The 19,720-nt window shown below is 48.2% G+C and overlaps 1 protein-coding gene across 1 annotated transcript in view; it reads right to left on the reverse strand.

Annotated features, from left to right (window-relative positions):
• Window positions 1-1,435: 1,435 nt before the first annotated feature.
• Window positions 1,436-19,720, reverse strand: part of LOC129833465 (voltage-dependent calcium channel gamma-2 subunit) — an 83,417-nt gene continuing 65,132 nt past the window's right edge. Inside the window, exons 3-4 of the mRNA XM_055898091.1 lie at window positions 5,521-5,661; window positions 1,436-3,480 (exon numbers count right to left, since the gene is read on the reverse strand). Coding sequence (XP_055754066.1) covers window positions 2,948-3,480; window positions 5,521-5,661 — 674 coding nt within the window. The 3' untranslated portion in view covers window positions 1,436-2,947. The remainder of the gene's footprint in view (window positions 3,481-5,520; window positions 5,662-19,720) is intronic.

The raw sequence follows: 19,720 nt of genomic DNA on the forward strand, positions 1-19,720 counted from the left end.
ACTTATCGTAAGAGTAGGGGTGTTAACCCCGGTGTCCTGGCTAAATTCCCAATCTGGCCCTCAAACCATCATGGTCACCTAATAATCCCCAGTTTACAATTGGCTCATTCATCCCCCTCCTCTCCCCTGTAACTATTCCCCAGGTCGTTGCTGCAAATGAGAACATGTTCTCAGTCAACTTACCTGGTAAAATAACGGTAAAATAAAATAAAATATTACTCCCTCTTCATGAGCCATGCTGTATAGAGAGACCACTATATTACTCCCTCTTCATGAGCCATGCTGGACAGAGACAACCATAATACTCCCTCTTCATGAGCCATGCTGGATATAGAGACCACTATATTACTCCCTCTTCATGAGCCATGCTGGATATAGAGACTACTATATTACTCCCTCTTCATGAGCCATGCTGGATATAGAGACTACTATATTACTCCCTCTTCATGAGCCATGCTGGACAGAGACCACTATATTACTCCCTCTTCATGAGCCATGCTGGATAGAGAGACCACTATATTACTCCATCTTTATGAGCCATGCTGGATAGAGAGACCACTATATTACTCCATCTTCATGAGCCATGCTGGATAGAGAGACCACTATATTACTCCATCTTCATGAGCCGTGCTGGATATAGAGACCACTATATTACTCCCTCTTCATGAGCCATGCTGGATAGAGAGACCACTATATTACTCCATCTTTATGAGCCATGCTGGATAGAGACCACTATATTACTCCCTCTTTATGAGCCAAGCTGGATAGTGAGACCACTCTATTGCTTCCTCTTAATAACAAATACACAAACACAGCCAGTGTTGCCACAGCCTCAGACCCTTTGGTTCCACTCAGAGGGCTACTATTACGTGTCTGCCTCACACACTCGCGTGTGCTCGCATAAACACACACACACGTTCATGCTTGCCACACACACACACACACACACACACACACACACACACACACACACACACACACACACACACACACACACACACACACACACACACACACACACACACACACACACACACACACGTTCACCTCATTGCAGAGAAATATGGGTGCATCAGGTCCTGAAAGGGATGCTTTTAGAGCGGGCGTGTAGAAAGGTGTCGTATATCATTTCTACATGGATGGCTCCAGCTACAGAGTCCTGGTTTTATTGCAAACCTGTGTTCCCTTTTCAGGAATGTCATGTGCTAGAAAGACACCACGTGGTGATGTGTCTTATGTGCTGTTTTGTCTTTACAATCATGGTTTCTCCCATACTGTAGCCTAAAGACAGAAACATGCATGTTAACACAAGTGTACGTACATGGTAGAGAGTAGAGACACACAGAGAGACAGTGTGAGAGTGTATCAGACACATAGAAGTTAAGTGTAAGTTAAGTGTAAGGATACAGTAGGTTAGAGACACAGTGAAACAGGCTGATTTGTTCTCCTAGGATTGGTATTTTATTCATCAGGACTTGATGCATCCAAGTAAAGGATCATTCGGTTTTGGCACCTTTAAAGATTTCATTTTCAATTTGAGCAACACATTGAAAATCAAAAGAAACAAAGAAATGACTAAGGCTGTGTGAATTTGAAAAATAAAATACATACATATATATATATATATATATTTATATAAAGAATTAAACCAAACCATTTAAAAAAAATCTGTTTTTGTTCAATGTAGATTGTTTGGTTTCTTTCACAAAAGCATAAGATAAAATGAAGTAAATAAAAAAACATAAGAGAAAAAATACTCATGAAACATTACTGGTTTAAACGTTTGCGTCATCACTTTTTTCCCCTTCTAATTATCATTATCCTTTAAAACTTAAGTTTCTCAAGAGCAGATTTGCTGTAATTTTATAGCATGCATTTAATTTCAGAAAATTTGATTCACTTAGCTTCTCTTGTACTATTTCATATTTATCTTGTTGTTTGCCTTTTACGCAAGTATTTATTTTTGTATTTGGCGTCCTCTTCTTTTCCTCCCCCTCTCCTCCTTCCTTTTTCTTCGAGAAGTCGTGTTTGGAGTCTTTTTTTCTTGGTTTGAACTTTGACCCCATTGTTGTTGGTGGTGGTTTCTCTTGAGGGGTTCAACACTCCCATGACGACCCCCCCCCCCCCCTCCCCAAAAAGAAAGCGAACAGGGACTCAGAAAAAGGCGAGAAGGTTCTATTAAAATAATCTCTATTTTTCTACTGTTGACTGTCTGCGTCTGTCTCTCGTCATGTTTCAGCAGCTCTGTCGTGTAGTGTACCTACAGTACTTTCTCTCTGGCTCTGTCATCCTTCCAGCAGATCCTAAAAGAGTCTTTTCTCGTGTTACCAACAGCACTTAGTTTAGTTTACTTGTTTGTTTTTTTGCTTCAGTAAAGTCTGTATCTCTTGATTATTAACTTAATCATTTATTTATAAATGTAATACACATATAGTACCTTTGTTAGAGTTTACAGACTGGGCTAATTCTTACTGAACCCCAAGCTGCAAAAATTCACAGTTTTAATGCAGAAAATAAATGAATAAATATGACAACAAATCAGAGGCATATGGCAGGTGGTATGATGGGAAAGTACAGCAGCTTGTTGCACCACCAAAACTGTGGAGTCAAACTGTCAAAACCAAAAGGTTATGAAATCATGAATCAAATTTAAATCATAACCCTCCCTTTCAGTGCCCCACCCTCATCACCCATCCCCACCCATAAAAATGACTCAGTCTCTAAGGACAATCTGCCCCATTCTCTCAGTACAGCCATTTACTCCAAAGGAAGTCAACAAACCCCTTTAGACTCTCTCAACAATGGTAGATGGGAAAATCATGCAGTTGAATGAAATAAAATCATCAATCTCTATAAACATGGAAACTCATCCTGGCCTATGGTATATTAGAGACCTGTGTGGGGGCCTCCCTGTCTCTGCTCCCCTGGCTCTGCTCTCAGGGCTCCCTCATACGGGTGTGGTGCGGCGGTTGGCTGTGTTGGTGGTGGCTGAGTCTTTTTCCTTCTGAATACAGTTGTGGACCTGCAGGAAGGTATGGTCCCTCTCCGAGTTGTAGGTGGCGGTCGGCGTGCCCCCGGCCTTCAGGGTGTCCCGGGGCAGCGTGTACATGGAGATCTCTGTAGAGGGCAGCGCGCTGAAGGCCTTGAGGCCCACAGGCGAGGTGTCGCGGGAGTGCGAGGGGTCTGTGGACCGGGAGGAGGAGCGCGAGCGGCGCCGGTAGCGGTAACGGTAGGATGGGATGCGTGTGATGGCCGAGGCCTGGAGGTAGCCGGCAGCCCTGGCCCCTGCCCGGAGCTGCCGATGGCGGTCGATGAACATGTGGGCTGCCAGGACGCCCACCATCTCGGCCATTATGAAGGACAGGGCTCCGAAGTAGAAGGACCAGCCGTAGGAGTAGCTGTTCTTCTTCGAGTCGCTCTTAGAGGGGTCCCCTGCGTTGGCTGATATGTACACGATGATCCCGATGATGTTACTCAGGCCTGAGGGAGGGGGGTGGAGGGTTGGGGAGTTGGAGGGGCGAGATGAGAGAACAGAGGAATTATGCAATCAGTTAAGACAGGATATTTACCTTTTCTAGGCATACAACATATGCAGTAGTCCTCCATGAACCTGTTCTACAACTGAGTGCATCTATCTACCACAGTGAATATGCCATTACCAAGACAAACCTTTTCAGACAAGTACCACGGACTCACCAAAGGATAATGTACATACATACTGTACTTCTCACTGTCAAAGACAAAATATTGAAGTGCCTTTGAATGGGGTATGGCAGTAGGTGCCAGGCGCAGCAGGTTTGAGTGTTTCAAGAGCTACAACACTGCTGGGTTTTTCACACTCAACAGTTTCCTGTGTGTATCAAGAATGGTCCATCACCCAAAGGACATCCAGCCCACTTGACACAACTGTGGGACTCACTGGAGTCAACATGGGCCAGAATTCCTGTAGGACATCTTGTAGAGTTCATGCCCCGACAAATTGAGGCTGTTCTGATGTTGAGGTCTAATGTTTTGTTACTCAGTGTATATACATCTACTTTGACTGTAGCGTTTAGTCACGGAGAGAGAGAAGTGTGTGACACAGTAGAGCTGGGATGATGGATCATTGGGAAAGTATGTCAGGGACACCATATTTTTAGAGTTGAATCCCAATGGGTAGCTTCTAGCCCAGCACACAGATCAGGAGAAAATAAGTGGATAAAGAGGGAAGAATGGAGTGCGTGACTTGTGGCTGCTGCTGAGTGGAGGCTGAGAGCTGACTGAGGAGTTGCAGTACTGGGGATGACCAGCAGAGAGAGAGAGACTGCTTGTGCACTGCACCTTAGCTGGATTAGTCAACAGTCTCTTCTTTGCTGGACTTACATCCATCTGTACAACTGTTCTATGTAAGTGAACCATAATAACATTGCATGTTAGTGACTAAAAAGTAGTGACTGAAAACGTTTGCATTTGTGTACACTTTGTATCAATGAAACCAACTCATTTAAAGCTAATCTCCCTAGTTTAACCCTACTATCCCTCTCCACCTTAGTAACTGTTTCTCTCTTTCTTTTTCCCAGTCTTCCTTCCTCTCTTCCTCTACCTGCCCTAGATACACACCCCTTCCTCTCCCTCTTCCCCTCTCTTCTCCTCTCTCTTCCTCTTTCTCTTCCTCTCTCTCTTCCTCTTTCTCATCCTCTTTCTCTTCCTCTCTCTCTTCCTCTCTCATCCTCTTTCTCTTCCTCTTTCTCTTCCTCTCTCATCCTCTCTCTCTTCCTCTTTCTCATCCTCTTTCTCTTCCTCTTTCTCTTCCTCTCTCTCATCCTCTCTCTCTTCCTCTCTCTCTTCCTCTCTCTCTTCCTCTCTCTTATCCTCTCTCTCTTCCTCTCTCTCTTCCTCTTTCTCATCCTCTTTCTCTTCCTCTCTCTCTTCCTCTCTCATCCTCTCTCTCTTCCTCTTTCTCTTGCTCTCTCTCATCCTCTCTCTCTTCCTCTCTCTCTTCCTCTCTCTCTTCCTCTCTCTCTTCCTCTCTCTCTTCCTCTCCCATCCTCTCTCTCTTCCTCTTTCTCTTCTTCTTTCTCTTCCTCTCTCTCTTCCTCTTTCTCATCCTCTCTCTCTTACTCTCTCTCTTCCCATCTTTCTTCCCCTCTTTCTTCCCCTCTCTCTTCCTCTATTTCTTCTTCTCTCTTCCCCTCTCTTTTCTTCTCTCTCTTCCTCTCTCTCTTCCTCTATTTCTTCTTATCTCTCTTCCTTTCTCTTTCCCCTCTCTCTTCCTCTCTCTCTTCCTCTCTCTCTTCCTCTATTTCTTCCTCTCTCTCTTCCTCTATTTCTTATTCTCTCTTTTCCTCTTTCTCTTCCTCTTTCTCATCCTCTCTCTTCCTCTCTCTCTTCCCGTCTTTCTTCCCCTCTTTCTTCCTCTCTCTCTTCCTCTATTTCTTCTTCTCTCTTTTCCTCTCTCTCTTCCTCTCTCTTCCCGTCTTTCTTCCCTTCTTTCTTTCTTCCTCTCTATCTCTTCCTCTCTCTCTTCCTCTCTAGACTCACCTGCAGACACAAAGAAGATCCCTGCACTGAGGATGATGTTGTGGCGTGACTTGTAGAACTCGCTGGCAGCTATACACAGGCCTCCCATGAAGAGCAGGATGACACTGAGGATGGGGAAGATGCTGGAAGCTCGCACCGCACCTGAGAACAGATAGAGGAGGAAAATAAAAGAGGGGGGGGGGCAGGGGGGTTATATAGGGATAGAGAACAAGAGAGCGATAGGATAAATAAAATGGTAAATATAGAGAGAGAGATAGGATAAATAAAATGGTAAATATAGAGAGAGATATAGGATAAATAAAATGGTAAATATATAGAGAGAGATAGGATAAATAAAATGGTAAATATAGAGAGATAGGATAAATAAAATGGTAAATAAATATATAGAGAAAGATAGGAGAGGAAGAATAAGAGCAGGGAACAGTGAAAAATGAGGGAGAGAGAAGAGAGAATGTAACTTAGACTCCCAACATCAGCTCCCTATCTGAGCCACATCATAATCAACAGACCCTCAGCACTTTGAAAGTCTCGATCAACAACAGCCAATGATTGTATCCCTTCAGTGAGCCTTTGTTACCCAACTTTATGTAATCACGCCACCTGACTCCACACAACACAACACAACACTCAGTTAGCACACACAGCTCCCCAGGTTGGAGCGTTGCATTACGCCATATCATGTAGTGCAAATGACATTAACTCCACCAGAGCTCCAGGGGCCTAGCCTGTGGGGTGATGTGGTGCGAAGCTCTTCAAACCAAGCTCGCGTCCTTGGCTGATACTGGTACAGATGACAGAGCAAGAACTGAAGGGTTGAGGTACTGATGACAGAGCAAGAACTGAAGGGTTGAGGTACTAATGACAGAGCTAGAACTGAAGGGTTGAGGTACTGATGACAGAGAAAGAACTGAAGGGTTGAGGTACTGATGACAGAGCTAGAACTGAAGGGTTGAGGTACTGATGACAGAGCTAGAACTGAAGGGTTGAGGTACTGATGACAGAGCAAGAACTGAAGGGTTGGGGTACTGATGACAGAGCAAGAACTGAAGGGTTGAGGTACTGATGACAGAGCTAGAACTGAAGGTTTGAGGTACTGATGACAGAGCAAGAACTGAAGGGTTGATGTACTGATGACAGAGCTAGAACTGAAGGGTTGAGGTAATGATGACAGAGCTAGAACTGAAGGGTTGAGGTACTGATGACAGAGCTACAACTGAAGGGTTGAGGTAATGATGACAGAGCTACAACTGAAGGGTTGAGGTAATGATGACAGAGCTAGAACTGAAGGGTTGAGGTAATGATGACAGAGCTAGAACTGAAGGGTTGAGGTACTGATGACAGAGCTAGAACTGAAGGGTTGAGGTACTGATGACAGAGCTAGAACTGAAGGGTTGAGGTACTGATGACAGAGCTAGAACTGAAGGGTTGAGGTACTGATGACAGAGCTAGAACTGAAGGGTTGAGGTTCTGATGACAGAGCTAGAACTGAAGGGTTGAGGTACTGATGACAGAGCTCGAACTGAAGGGTTGAGGTAATGATGACAGAGCTAGAACTGAAGGGTTGAGGTACTGATGACAGAGATAGAACTGAAGGGTTGAGGTACTGATGACAGAGCTAGAACTGAAGGGTTGAGGTACTGATGACAGAGCTAGAACTGAAGGGTTGAGGTACTGATGACAGAGCTAGAACTGAAGGGTTGAGGTACTGATGACAGAGCTAGAACTGAAGGGTTGAGGTACTGATGACAGAGCTAGAACTGAAGGTTTGAGGTAATGATGACAGAGCTAGAACTGAAGGGTTGAGGTAATGATGACAGAGCTAGAACTGAAGGGTTGAGGTACTGATAACAGAGCAAGAACTGAAGGGTTGAGGTACCGATGACAGAGCTAGAACTGAAGGGTTGAGGTACTGATGACAGAGCTAGAACTGAAGGGTTGAGGAACTGATGACAGAGCTAGAACTGAAAGGTTGAGGTAATGATGACAGAGCTAGAACTGAAGGGTTGAGGTACTGATGACAGAGCTAGAACTGAAGGGTTGAGGTACTGATGACAGAGCTAGAACTGAAGGGTTGAGGTACTGAGGAGCATTAAGGTGTTGAGGATGGAACCCACAGGTGAGACTGAATGTCGTGCTTAGGTCTATAGAGCATAGAGGAAATACTTCAACCTCCTCAGGTCACCCTTGCCCATCCTTCCTTCCTTCTTCCTTATGCCTCCCTCCTCTCTCACTCCCCCATCCTCCCTCTCCTCATATTCTCTCTCCTGTTTAACATGCACACTTAAACTTTCATCAGTCTGGTTACATTTTTTCCACCACTTTTTCACTACTTCACCTTGCCTCTCCGCACGGCTGCCACCTCAGCACTTTCCCCAGCTTCTCCCCAAAATGCTGACGCCGTCGCCGGGGCTGGGTGGCTGTGCGCTGAACTCTGCCGCCTGCACCTCCGCGGGGACCCGGGGCTCCTGGCGGCTCAACCTCCTCCCCTGCCTACCTGCTGCCCGCCTCCCTCCCTTCCCCTCTCATCCTTCCCCCATGCCCTAACGCGCCACATCACACAGCCTCCAATCCCCTCCATGCACGGTAGGGGAGAGGAGAGCCACGGTGAGCCCACAGGCACCCTGGGAGATGGCAGTAGCAGCAGCAGACTGACAGCTGAGGAGGACTGGGCCAAGTGGTGGCCACGGCTGGCTGGGTCACCATCACTCACTCACCCTCCACTGGGCCCACAACAGTAACTACAGTAAGACTGGAGACAGGAGAGACTGAGGAGGCCCTGTAGGGTACTGAGGATGGATGTCCATCAAGACTGTATTGATACTGTATGTGGTTGTGGAGTGTATTGTATTGTATGTATTACTAGTAGGAAGTGTAATTTGTGTTTTATGCCATTATTATTTGAAGTGCTGTATCTATTTCTTAATCTCTCGCTCTGTCTCTCTTTCTCTCTCTCTCTCTCTCCTTCTCTTACCCTCTCCCGCCCCCGCTCTCTCTCTCCCTTTCCCCTTCTTTCTCTCTCTCCATCCCTTCATCCTCCTCCTCTCCCTGTCCTTGGAGCAGAGGGAGTAGTGGGGTGTAGAGTTACAGGTGGCGTGGTGATTAAATATGAAGTTGTCCTGGGAGTTGACCCTGCTCTTTTGTCCCCCTTCTCACACCTCCCCCTCCTCCCTCCATCCCTCCAATCCGGCTCACGTGAACCCTGGAGATATTAAAATGGCCAGTCACTCTACATTACCTGGGAGAGGGCAGAGGGGCTCTTTCTCATCCATCAGCTTCATTTGCACCGACAAAAGAGGGATAAAGGGCCAGACAAATTGTATTGATTGTGGACAGAGAGAGTTTTTAATACTGCAGCTCTCAAGGTGAAGGAAACCTCAGAGAGAGAGAAAGAGAGAGAGAGAGAGAGAGAGAGAGAGAGAGAGAGAGAGAGAGAGAGAGAGAGAGAGAGAGAGAGAGAGAGAGAGAGAGAGAGAGAGAGAGAGAGAGAGAGAGAGAGAGAGAGAGAGAGAGAGAGAGAGAGAGAGAGAGAGAGAGAGAGAGAGAGAGAGAGAGAGAGAGAGAGAGAGAGAGAGAGAGAGAGAAGAGCCAGCTCAGTGGTTGCTGGGTAAGTTTGCCACATTGCGTTAAAAAATGTGCACATTAGGCTGAGTTGAATAATTTAGCTCTTTGGTATGTTCAGCTATCATTTGGGCCTTGTTAAAAAATGAATGTCATTATTTTATAAATGCATTGCTACATTTAATGTGCTTTGAGTCAAATATTTAAGAATCACTTTAAATCTTGAAAGCAACTATAGTATAAAGTTTCGATGGGGAGCTTTTCAAGGGCAAGAGAATGGTATCAGTCAGCCAAGAGTGCCTATGTATTCTTTTTATATTACCCACCATGCTTAGCAGCGCACTCCAAAGTGCACTGACCTTCACAGTAACCTCCCAGCATGCTGTGCCGTCCCTCGCTTCACGCTCTACCTCCGAAACAAAGAAAAGCTGCGGTCCCTGCAGATTTCTTACGCCAGAACTCACTCTATTTTACTATAATGTTGAACATGTCGGTGAAGTGTTCGCTTAGTGGATGTATGAAATTCAGACAGGCGTTTTTTTGAGGGCTCCTGTTCCTTCGTTCCAGTGAGGGAATGAGTGAGGGCTGGAGATGGAAATTCTCAGAGGGAGACGGAGAGATAACTATGCCCCAAGGCAGTGAGTGCTGCTACCTCCACCCAGTGAAAAATACATCAGTGTTGCCAAATATAGGAAGATTCACATCTTCCTTGGTTCTTTAAGCGTCTGTCAGGGGTTAGGCTCCAGCCTGGAGGGGTGTGTTTTAACATGGCAGATAACCTGCGGGACGCTGGACAGACAGACAGTGTTCTCCAGCTGAGTAAAGGATTGATTATCACAGTAAGTGAAGGTTCCTCTCCACAGTCATGCCAGTGTGATGTGTGGCTAATAGTGGGCTTTAGTGAACAGTAGTAAGATTTGTGTGAGTGAGAGTAGATGGATTTTGGATTGAGAAACTGCAGTTGTGTTTGAACAGCTCAATTCAGAGCATCACTTCTGATAAGCTTTCCCTAAACTTTCCTGGTGTAATGAAACACATACAGTACACTCACTGTAACAGCTCAACATAATCTATGAACCAACAACACACCGTATGCAGACTAAGTGTCCTGTGATTAATTATCCTACTGCGGCAGGTACAGTATTATCCCATTATCTGAGTAGGACATTATTCTGACTTTGGGCTGCTGGGAGGTGGACTATGGACCCTGTCCTGGGAGGTGGACTATGGACCCTGTCCTGGGAGGTGGACTATGGACCCTGTCCTGGGAGGTGGCTGTGGACCCTGTCCTGGGAGGTGGACTATGGACCCTGTCCTGGGAGGTGGACTATGGACCCTGTCCTGGGAGGTGGCTGTGGACCCTGTCCTGGGAGGTGGACTATGGACCCTGTCCTGGGAGGTGGCTGTGGACGCTGTCCTGGGAGGTGGCTGTGGACCCTGTCCTGGGAGGTGGACTATGGACCCTGTCCTGGGAGGTGGCTGTGGACGCTGTCCTGGGAGGTGGCTGTGGACCCTGTCCTGGGAGGTGGCTGTGGACGCTGTCCTGGGAGGTGGCTGTGGACCCTGTCCTGGGAGGTGGCTGTGGACCCTGTCCTGGGAGGCAGCTGTGGACCCTGTCCTGGGAGGCGGCTGTGGATCCTGTCCTGGGAGGTGGACTATGGACCCTGTCCTGGGAGGTGGCTGTGGACCCTGTCCTGGGAGGTGGCTGTGGACCCTGTCCTGGGAGGTGGACTATGGACCCTGTCCTGGGAGGTGGCTGTGGGGACTCTCTTGTGTCTCAGAAATCTATCAAGCTGGAAAACAATGACCCTGTCTAAATGAAAGCGTTGACCTCTCTGCTGATAGCCAGAGACAGCGGCGACCTCGGTCGCGTCTAGTGTTTCCGAAGTCACTCTCGGCGACGCGGCACATGAAAGGCGGAGTGCTAATCGAGAATGCGCTCTGGAGCCCTGTGATTATCAGCCAGGTCACCGTTTTGATTTGGGTCGAGGTCACTATCACAAAGAGCCTCGCCAGGGCCCACTTCTGTCTGTGTGGGTCGCCTGGGACCTATTTGGGGAGAGGCATCTCTGCCTCCTCACCTTGTCCCCTCCCTGTGTTCTCGCTAAGCCCAAAGCGTTACCAGACAGGCTGGTTATTAAAGTAGTGACACACAGCAGCCCTATGCTATCCTGTCCTTTATCAGCTACACTACCACATACCCTCCATCCTGCCTCATTAGACAGACAGAAAGCAGTCCTGCCTGGGATGGATGTGTCCCTGTCCCTGTCCCTGCCTGTCATTGCTCCTATTAGGATGGGAAAGGCGTAGTGATGACTAATAGTGGCTTGTTAGAGCTGCCCCGCTTTGCCGCCTGTCTGTGAGTGCCAGTGTGCGTGCCAGGCTGCCCGCAGAGATACAGAGCTGGTGTGCGCTGTATTGATTGGCCCAACTACAGTTTAGGCTGGTACCTGGGCAGCTGCAGTGGCACTCCTGAACACTGACGGACCCTGTTCTTACACACTACTTCACTCAGACTATTGTACACATATGTAACACATCAGTGTCTTTACAGTATCTAACCACCTCTCCGCACATGCTGATCACCTCATAATGAAGTAGTAGGGGAGAGTGGGGTAAGGTGAGGGGAGAGTGGGGTAAGGTGAGGGGAGAGTGGGGTAAGGTGAGGGGAGAGTGGGGTAAGGTGAGGTGAGAGTGGGGTAAGGTGAGGGGAGAGTGGGGTAAGGTGAGGTGAGAGTGGGGTAAGGTGATGGGAGAGTGGGGTAAGATGAGAGGAGAGTGGGGTAAGGTGAGAGGAGAGTGGGGTAAGGTGAGAGGAGAGTGGGGTAAGGTGAGGGGAGAGTGGGGTAAGGTGAGGGGAGAGTGGGGTAAGGTGAGGTGAGAGTGGGGTAAGGTGATGGGAGAGTGGGGTAAGATGAGAGGAGAGTGGGGTAAGGTGAGAGGAGAGTGGGGTAAGGTGAGAGGAGAGTGGGGTAAGGTGATGGGAGAGTTGGGTAAGGTGAGGGGAGAGTGGGGTAAGGTGAGGTGAGAGTGGGGTAAGGTGATGGGAGAGTGGGGTAAGGTGAGGGGAGAGTGGGGTAAGGTGATGGGAGAGTGGGGTAAGGTGAGGGGAGAGTGGGGTAAGGTGAGAGGTGAGTTGGGTAAGGTGAGGGGAGAGTGGGGTAAGGTGAGGGGAGAGTGGGGTAAGGTGATGGGAGAGTGGGGTAAGGTGAGGGGAGAGTGGGGTAAGGTGAGGTGAGAGTGGGGTAAGGTGATGGGAGAGTGGGGTAAGATGAGGGGAGAGTGGGGTAAGGTGAGAGGAGAGTGGGGTAAGGTGAGAGGAGAGTGGGGTAAGGTGAGGGGAGAGTGGGGTAAGGTGAGGGGAGAGTGGGGTAAGGTGATGGGAGAGTTGGGTAAGGTGAGGGGAGAGTGGGGTAAGGTGATGGGAGAGTGGGGTAAGGTGATGGGAGAGTGTTGTAAGATGAGGCAGAGTGGGGTAAGGTGAGAGGAGAGTGGGGTAAGGTGATGGGAGAGTTGGGTAAGGTAACAGTTTTGAAAGCAAAGCTTGTCCAAAAAAACTTGTCTCATGGCACAACTTACTCCGGGTACGGGGTAAATTTAGCTGCGGAACAGGATAAGTCAAGCCACCTACAAATGTCTGTACTGAATGAAATATTACCACTACCTTTTCAAAATCATGTCTATCTTCATTTCCCAAACACAATTCAACACAATCACAATCCCTTTTTTTGTATTTTAAGCATCTTTTAAGACAGGCTGAACACCTTACAAACACTTTTAACATAGGCCCTGTTGTTACTTCATATCCAAGCGATAATTCCTTGCATTATGCCTGGAAAGAAAACACTTCAATTTGCTCAACTTACCATTGGCTCAACTTACCCCAAGGCAAACATGACTATATTAGCCCACACAGCTACAAACCTCTAACACAATACATTCATTTGACTTGGTGAAAATCTGTTTTTTGGACTGAACTTGCTTACCACTTTTTCCATGTGTTTTTTTCCTTCACAGACTCCATGACATGATGACCTCTTCCTAAATATTTGGTGAAATGAGACATTTTGTGTATGGTGTCTTAGAAACAATGGTGGCTCAACTTACCCCACTCCTCCTTACCAACACTACCCAACACAGCTCCAGAGTGACTCACAGTGACTCACAGCCAGGGATCACTCTATTGCATTAACACCACATAACACATATTCACACTTAACATCATGTCCATTTACCAGTACATTGCAGTTTTTGGCTTCAGGATATAACCCAAATAGTATGTTGTATACACACACAAAAAACGCACGCATGCATGAACGCACACACACACACACACACGCACGCACGCACGCACGCACGCACGCACGCACGCACGCACGCACGCACGCACGCACACACACACACACACACACACACACACACACACACACACACACACACACACACACACACACACGTACATACACACACACACACGTACATACACACACACACGTACATACACACACACACACACACACACACACACACACACACACACACACACACACACACACACACACACACACACACACACACACACACGTACACACACCAATAAATATGCAACGAGTTCTCTTGACAAAGGCATCTCTTTGAACCTTCTCTCTCTTCTCTTCTCTCTCCCTCTCTCATTGACAGCGTTGTGAGGAGGAAATTAGCATTGGCTCTTAATCAGCCTCCCCCAGCACTGAATGTGCTGATGTGCAGGACAGGGTCATGCTAATCAGGGGCCTCAGCTCCCAGGCACATTGATTTAAAACTACAAACACTTATTAATCCAGCCCGCCCTCCTCCTCCTCCTGCAGGAGGCTGGTGAGGGGAGGATCGCTCATATTAATGCATAAATGGAATGGTATCAAACACATGGAAACTGCGTGTTTGCTGTGTTTAATACCATTCCATTTACACCGTTCCAGCCATTACTATCCTCCTGTGCTCCCAAATTACCATGTCACCAGCCGCCTGTGACACACATATGCACACAAAGTTATCATATGCCCTCAGAGTTGCACACAAGCATGTGTATGCACACTCTCACACTACCCCTATACACGTACACTCTCTATATGCACACAGCCAAAGTTTATTTTCCTACATTTTTTTCTTACATGGAAAAGTACTTTATGACATAGGCCTACAGTGGGCTGCATGCTCTCTGACACTGCAGTCCCCCACTGAATATCGCTCTGTCATACTAACATAACATATCACACAGCAAAATCCCTATCCACACACACCCCTCACACACTCATCCACACACAGACTGGTCACTGGAGCACGGTGGAAAAGAATCTGGGCCACCCGACACATTGAAGTTCCTTCACATGACAGGACTGCTCAGACAATTAAAGACCACATTTCAATTACTGTAATTACCCTCCACTCCACTGCTGATGTCCCCATAGATCAGGCATGCCCGTCTGCCTGCCTGCCTGACAGCACTGTGCCATAGCTAGCTGCTCTGGGTTAGCTTAGCACCAACAGCCCAGAATCACTGCTTGTTCTGTTAGCTTAACATTGACACAGTAGCCTACATAATCACTGCTGTCTGTGTTAGCTTATCTTAGTGTTAGCGTTTACACAAACAGCATAGTAGCCCATAGACTAACACAAGGTAGAGGAGGCGCTATTAGTTTGAACAAACTGAACAGTAAACCTGCTTAGTCTGTTAGCTAGCTTAGCAGCCAGAAAAGCATGATTAGTAGCCCAGAACACAGGGCAGAGGAAGCTCAATTTAAAATTAGCCTGGTACAACAGTGAATGGCATGATAGCACAGAGGGATGCTCCAATACATATGAATAAGACTGGTAATACTGTGGTTTATGTCACGATACCCCACTGTTAGCATGGTACCACAGCACGGACTAACATGGGTCAATACAGAGAAACTCTGCATTCAATGTGGATATGTCAATGTGTGTGTGAAGGAAGGCTAACAAGTGTCCATATGCAGTCACAAATAACTGTTGTGTAATCTCTGTGTTACTGTTACTGTCCCTTTGTTTACGAGATACTGTACATTCTCTCACCTCTGAGTTTATAAGAGCAGGCTTCCATATTTACTGCCTTAATGAGATGTGTAGTTAGAGCGCTGGTACTTGCTCGCTCCACCAGGCCACTAAAATGATCGCCTTTGTCACGCCCTGGCCTTAGTATTCTTTGTTTTCTTTATTATTTTAGTTAGGTCAGGGTGTGACATGGGTATTTATGTGGGTTTTGTAGTGTCCAGGGTGATTGTAAGGTTTAGGGGGTTTATTTAGAGTAGTTGGGTTTATGTTTAGTATAGTTGTCTAGCAGTGTCTATGTTGTGTGTAGTTGTCTAGGAAAGTCTATGGTTGCCTGAGTGGGTTCCCAATTAGAGACAGCTGGTTTCTGTTGTCTCTGATTGGGAGCCATATTTAGGGTAGCCATAGGCTTTAGTTTGTTGTGGGGAATTGTCTATGGTGAACGTTTGTAGCCTGTGTATGTGCACTACGTTTATAGCTTCATGGTCGTTTGTTGTTTTGATAGTTTGTAAGTGTTTTGTTTCGTTTTGCCTTCTTCATAAATAAAAGAAGATGGCTTATTTTCCACATGCTGCGTTTTGGTCCGTCTCTCCTCCACACGATCGTGACAGAATTCCCCACCAACATCGGATCAAGCAGCGTGTGCAACAACAACAGGACCCACCTACACTGGACTACTGGAATTGGGAGGAAATTCTGGACCGTGAAGTACCAGGAGAATATAACCGCCCCAAAGCTGAGCTGGAGGCAGCGAAAGCAGAGAGGCGGAGATATGAGGAGGCAGCAAGGAGACGTGGCTGGAAGCCTGAAAAGCCCGTGAGTACTACCCAAAAATTTCTTGGGGGGGGGCTAAGAGGCAGTGGGCCAAGGGCAGGTAGGAAACCTGCGCCCACTTCCCAGGCTAACCGTGGAGAGCGGGAGTACGGGCAGACTCCGTGTTACGCAGTAGAGCGCACGGTGTCTCCTGTACGGGTGCATAGCCCAGTACGGGTTATTCCACCTCCCCGCACTGGTAGGGCTAGATTGGGCATTGAGCCAAATGTCATGAAGCCGGCCCTACATATCTGGCCACCAGTACGTCTCCTTGGGCCGGCTTACATGGCACCAGCCTTACGCATGGTGTCCCCGGTTTGCCTACATAGCCCGGTGCGGGTTATTCCACCTCCCCGCACTGGTCGGGCGACGGGGAGCATTCAACCAGGTAAGGTTGGGCAGGCTCGGTGCTCAAGGGAGCCAGTAAGCCTGCACGGTCCGGTATTTCCGGCGCCACCTCCCCGCCCCAGCCTAGTACCACCAGTGCCTACACCACGCACCAGGCTTCCAGTGCGTTTTCAGAGCCCTGTTCCTCCTCCACGCACTCTCCCTATGGTGCGTGTCTCCAGCCCAGTGCCTCCAGTTCCGGCACCACGCACTAAGCCACCTGTGCGTCTCCTGAGTCCTGTACACACTGTTATTTCCCCGCACTCGTCCTGAGGTGCGTGCCATCAGTCCGGTACCACGCACCAGGCATATAGTGCGCCTTGAGAACTCAGTGTGCCCTGTTGTTGTTTCCCGCACTAGCCTGAAGGTACGTGTCCTTAGCCCGGTACCTCCAGTTCCGGCACCACGCACCAGGCCTACAGTGCGTCTCAGCCGGCCAGAGTCTGCCGTCTGCCCAACGGTGACTGAACTGCCCGTCTGTATTGAGCCTTCAAAGCCGCCCGTCTGCCATGAGCCTACAGAGTCTTCCGCCAGACAGGAGCCGCTAAAGCCTTCCGCCAGACAGGATCAGTCTGAGCCATCCGTCTCCTCAGCGCCGTCTGAGCCATCCGTCTCCCCAGCGCCGTCTGAGCCATCCGTCTCCCCAGCGCCGTCTGAGCCATCCGTCTCCCCAGCGCCGTCTGAGCCATCCGTCTCCCCAGCGCCGTCTGAGCCATCCGTCTCCCTAGCGCCGTCTGAGCCATCCGTCTTTCCCGAGCCAGTAGAGCCGCCCGTCTGTCCAGAGCCGTCAGAGCCGTTAGTCAGTCAGGAGCCGCTAGAGCCATTCGTCAGTCAGGATCTGCCAGAGCCGCCAACCAGACAGGATCTGCCAGAGCCGCCAACCAGACAGGATCTGCCAGAGCCGCCAACCAGACAGGATCTGCCAGAGCTGCCAACCAGACAGGATCTGCCAGAGCCGTCAGTGAGCCATGAGCGTCCAGAGCCGTCAGTGAGCCATGAGCGTCCAGAGCCGTCAGCCAGCCAGGAGCGTCCAGAGCCGTCAGCCAGCCATGAGCGTCCAGAGCCGTCAGCCAGTCATGAGCTGTTCCTCAGCCCAGAGCGGCTATTTATCCAGAACTGCCCCTCAGTCCAGAGCTGTCTCTCTGTCCGGAGCTGCCTTTCAGTCCGGAGTTGCCCCTCTATCCTGAGCTACCTCTCTATCCTGAGCTACCTCTTTGTCCTGAGCTATCCCTCTGTCCTGAGCTATTCCTCTATCCCGGTGCTGCCCCTTGTGTCGATGTTAACCAAAAGATTAAGTGGGGGTAATATGAGGGTGGTCATTTGTAGGGGGAGATATAAGCTGGGATTGACTATGGTGGGGACCTCGCCCTGAGCCTGAGCCACCACCGTGGTCAGATGCCCACCCAGACCCTCCCCAAGACTTTGTGCTGGTGCGCCCGGAGTTCGCACCTTAAGGGGGGGCTATGTCACGCCCTGGCCTTAGTATTCTTTGTTTTCTTTATTATTTTAGTTAGGTCAGGGTGTGACATGGGTATTTATGTGGGTTTTGTAGTGTCCAGGGTGATTGTAAGGTTTAGGGGGTTTATTTAGAGTAGTTGGGTTTATGTTTAGTATAGTTGTCTAGCAGTGTCTATGTTGTGTGTAGTTGTCTAGGAAAGTCTATGGTTGCCTGAGTGGGTTCCCAATTAGAGACAGCTGGTTTCTGTTGTCTCTGATTGGGAGCCATATTTAGGGTAGCCATAGGCTTTAGTTTGTTGTGGGGAATTGTCTATGGTGAACGTTTGTAGCCTGTGTATGTGCACTACGTTTATAGCTTCACGGTCGTTTGTTGTTTTGATAGTTTGTAAGTGTTTTGTTTCGTTTTGCCTTCTTCATAAATAAAAGAATATGGCTTGTTTTCCACATGCTGCGTTTTGGTCCGTCTCTCCTCCACACGATCGTGACAGACTTTTCATTTATGGGCCTGTATGTGTTTATGTATCTATCGATGGACTCCATATTTGTCGCCAAGGCCACCACTGTTACCCAGCTATACTGTGACATTTCTCTCTAGCTACCTAACACCACACAGTAAATCCAAGTGGACAGTCATAGTAATAATGGTCTCTAATAGAATCCCTTTAAGGCTGTCACTCATGATTAACACATTATCCTGATGACTATCCTCTACCGAGGCAGTGGAGGTCATGTGGTGTAACCCTCCCTCTGGTCCAATGGCTGTGACCATGGTCACGGTCCTGGCCTCAGGTGGAACCGGCGTGACCCACCAGGGCTCAGGGCCGAGCGACCGGCTGCCCATCCCCCCTCTGGAGCTGGTGCTGGAACTTTCATGCTAGGCCACAACCAATGATCTCCCCAATGTCGCCTACACCCCCCATCGCCCCAGAGCCCCCACTGTCCCACCCCTGCTGCCCTACATGCAAGCCCCCGTGTGTGTCCTACCCCAGACCCATTGATTCTATTGGGCCAGATCAGCCCATAATCCAGCCCCCCTCTCTGTATTAACTATGTAGCTCATCACACCATGCTCTGACCCCTAGTGAACCCTGGCTAGGATCCACAAACATGAGACATCTTTACCACAGACTGCCATCATTCTCACTACTGACAGAACATCCACTATAGCTACAACAGACTCACAACGTATTTTCTACTCGTATTTTCTAATCTGACTCTCTGTCTCTGTCTCTGTCTCTGTCTCTCTCGCTCTCTCTCAGTATCTCGCTCTCAGTATATCTCTCTCTCTGTATCGCTTTGTCTGTATCTCTCTCTCTCTCTCTCTCTCTCTCTGTATCTCTCTCTGTATCTCTCTCTCTGTATCTCTCTCTCTGTATCTCTCTCACTAAGGATCTCTCTCTCTATCTCTCTCTCTGTATCTCTCTCTCTGTATTTCTCTCTCTCTGTATCTCTCTCTCTCTCTCTCTCTCTCTCTCTCTCTGTATCTCTCTCTCTCTCTGTATCTCTCTCTCTTTCTGTATCTCTCTCTGTATCTCTCTGTATCCCTCTCTCTCTCTCTTTCTCTTACTTTCTCTCTCTCGGTATCTCTTTCTCTGTATCTCTCTCTGTATCTCTCTCTGTATCTCTCTGTATCCCTCTCTCTCTCTCTTTCTCTCTTACTTTCTCTCTCTCGGTATCTCTCTCTCTGTATCTTTCTCTGTATCTCTCTCTTTCTGTATCTCTCTTTCTCTCTCTGTATCTCTCTCTTTCTGTATCTCTCTCTGTGTCTCACTCTTTCTGTATCTCTCTCTGTATCGCTCTCTTTCTGTATCTCTCTCTCTTTCTGTGTCTCTCTCTGTATCTCTCTCTGTGTGTAAGTGTGGTTATCACAGTAATGTATTTAGGTGTTCTAGTTCCTCCTGCATCAACCGTTTCTTGCATAACTGGGTGTTTTCTT

The sequence above is a fragment of the Salvelinus fontinalis genome, chromosome 34 (assembly GCF_029448725.1).
Source record: "Salvelinus fontinalis isolate EN_2023a chromosome 34, ASM2944872v1, whole genome shotgun sequence".
Classification (NCBI taxonomy): Eukaryota; Metazoa; Chordata; class Actinopteri; order Salmoniformes; family Salmonidae; genus Salvelinus; species Salvelinus fontinalis.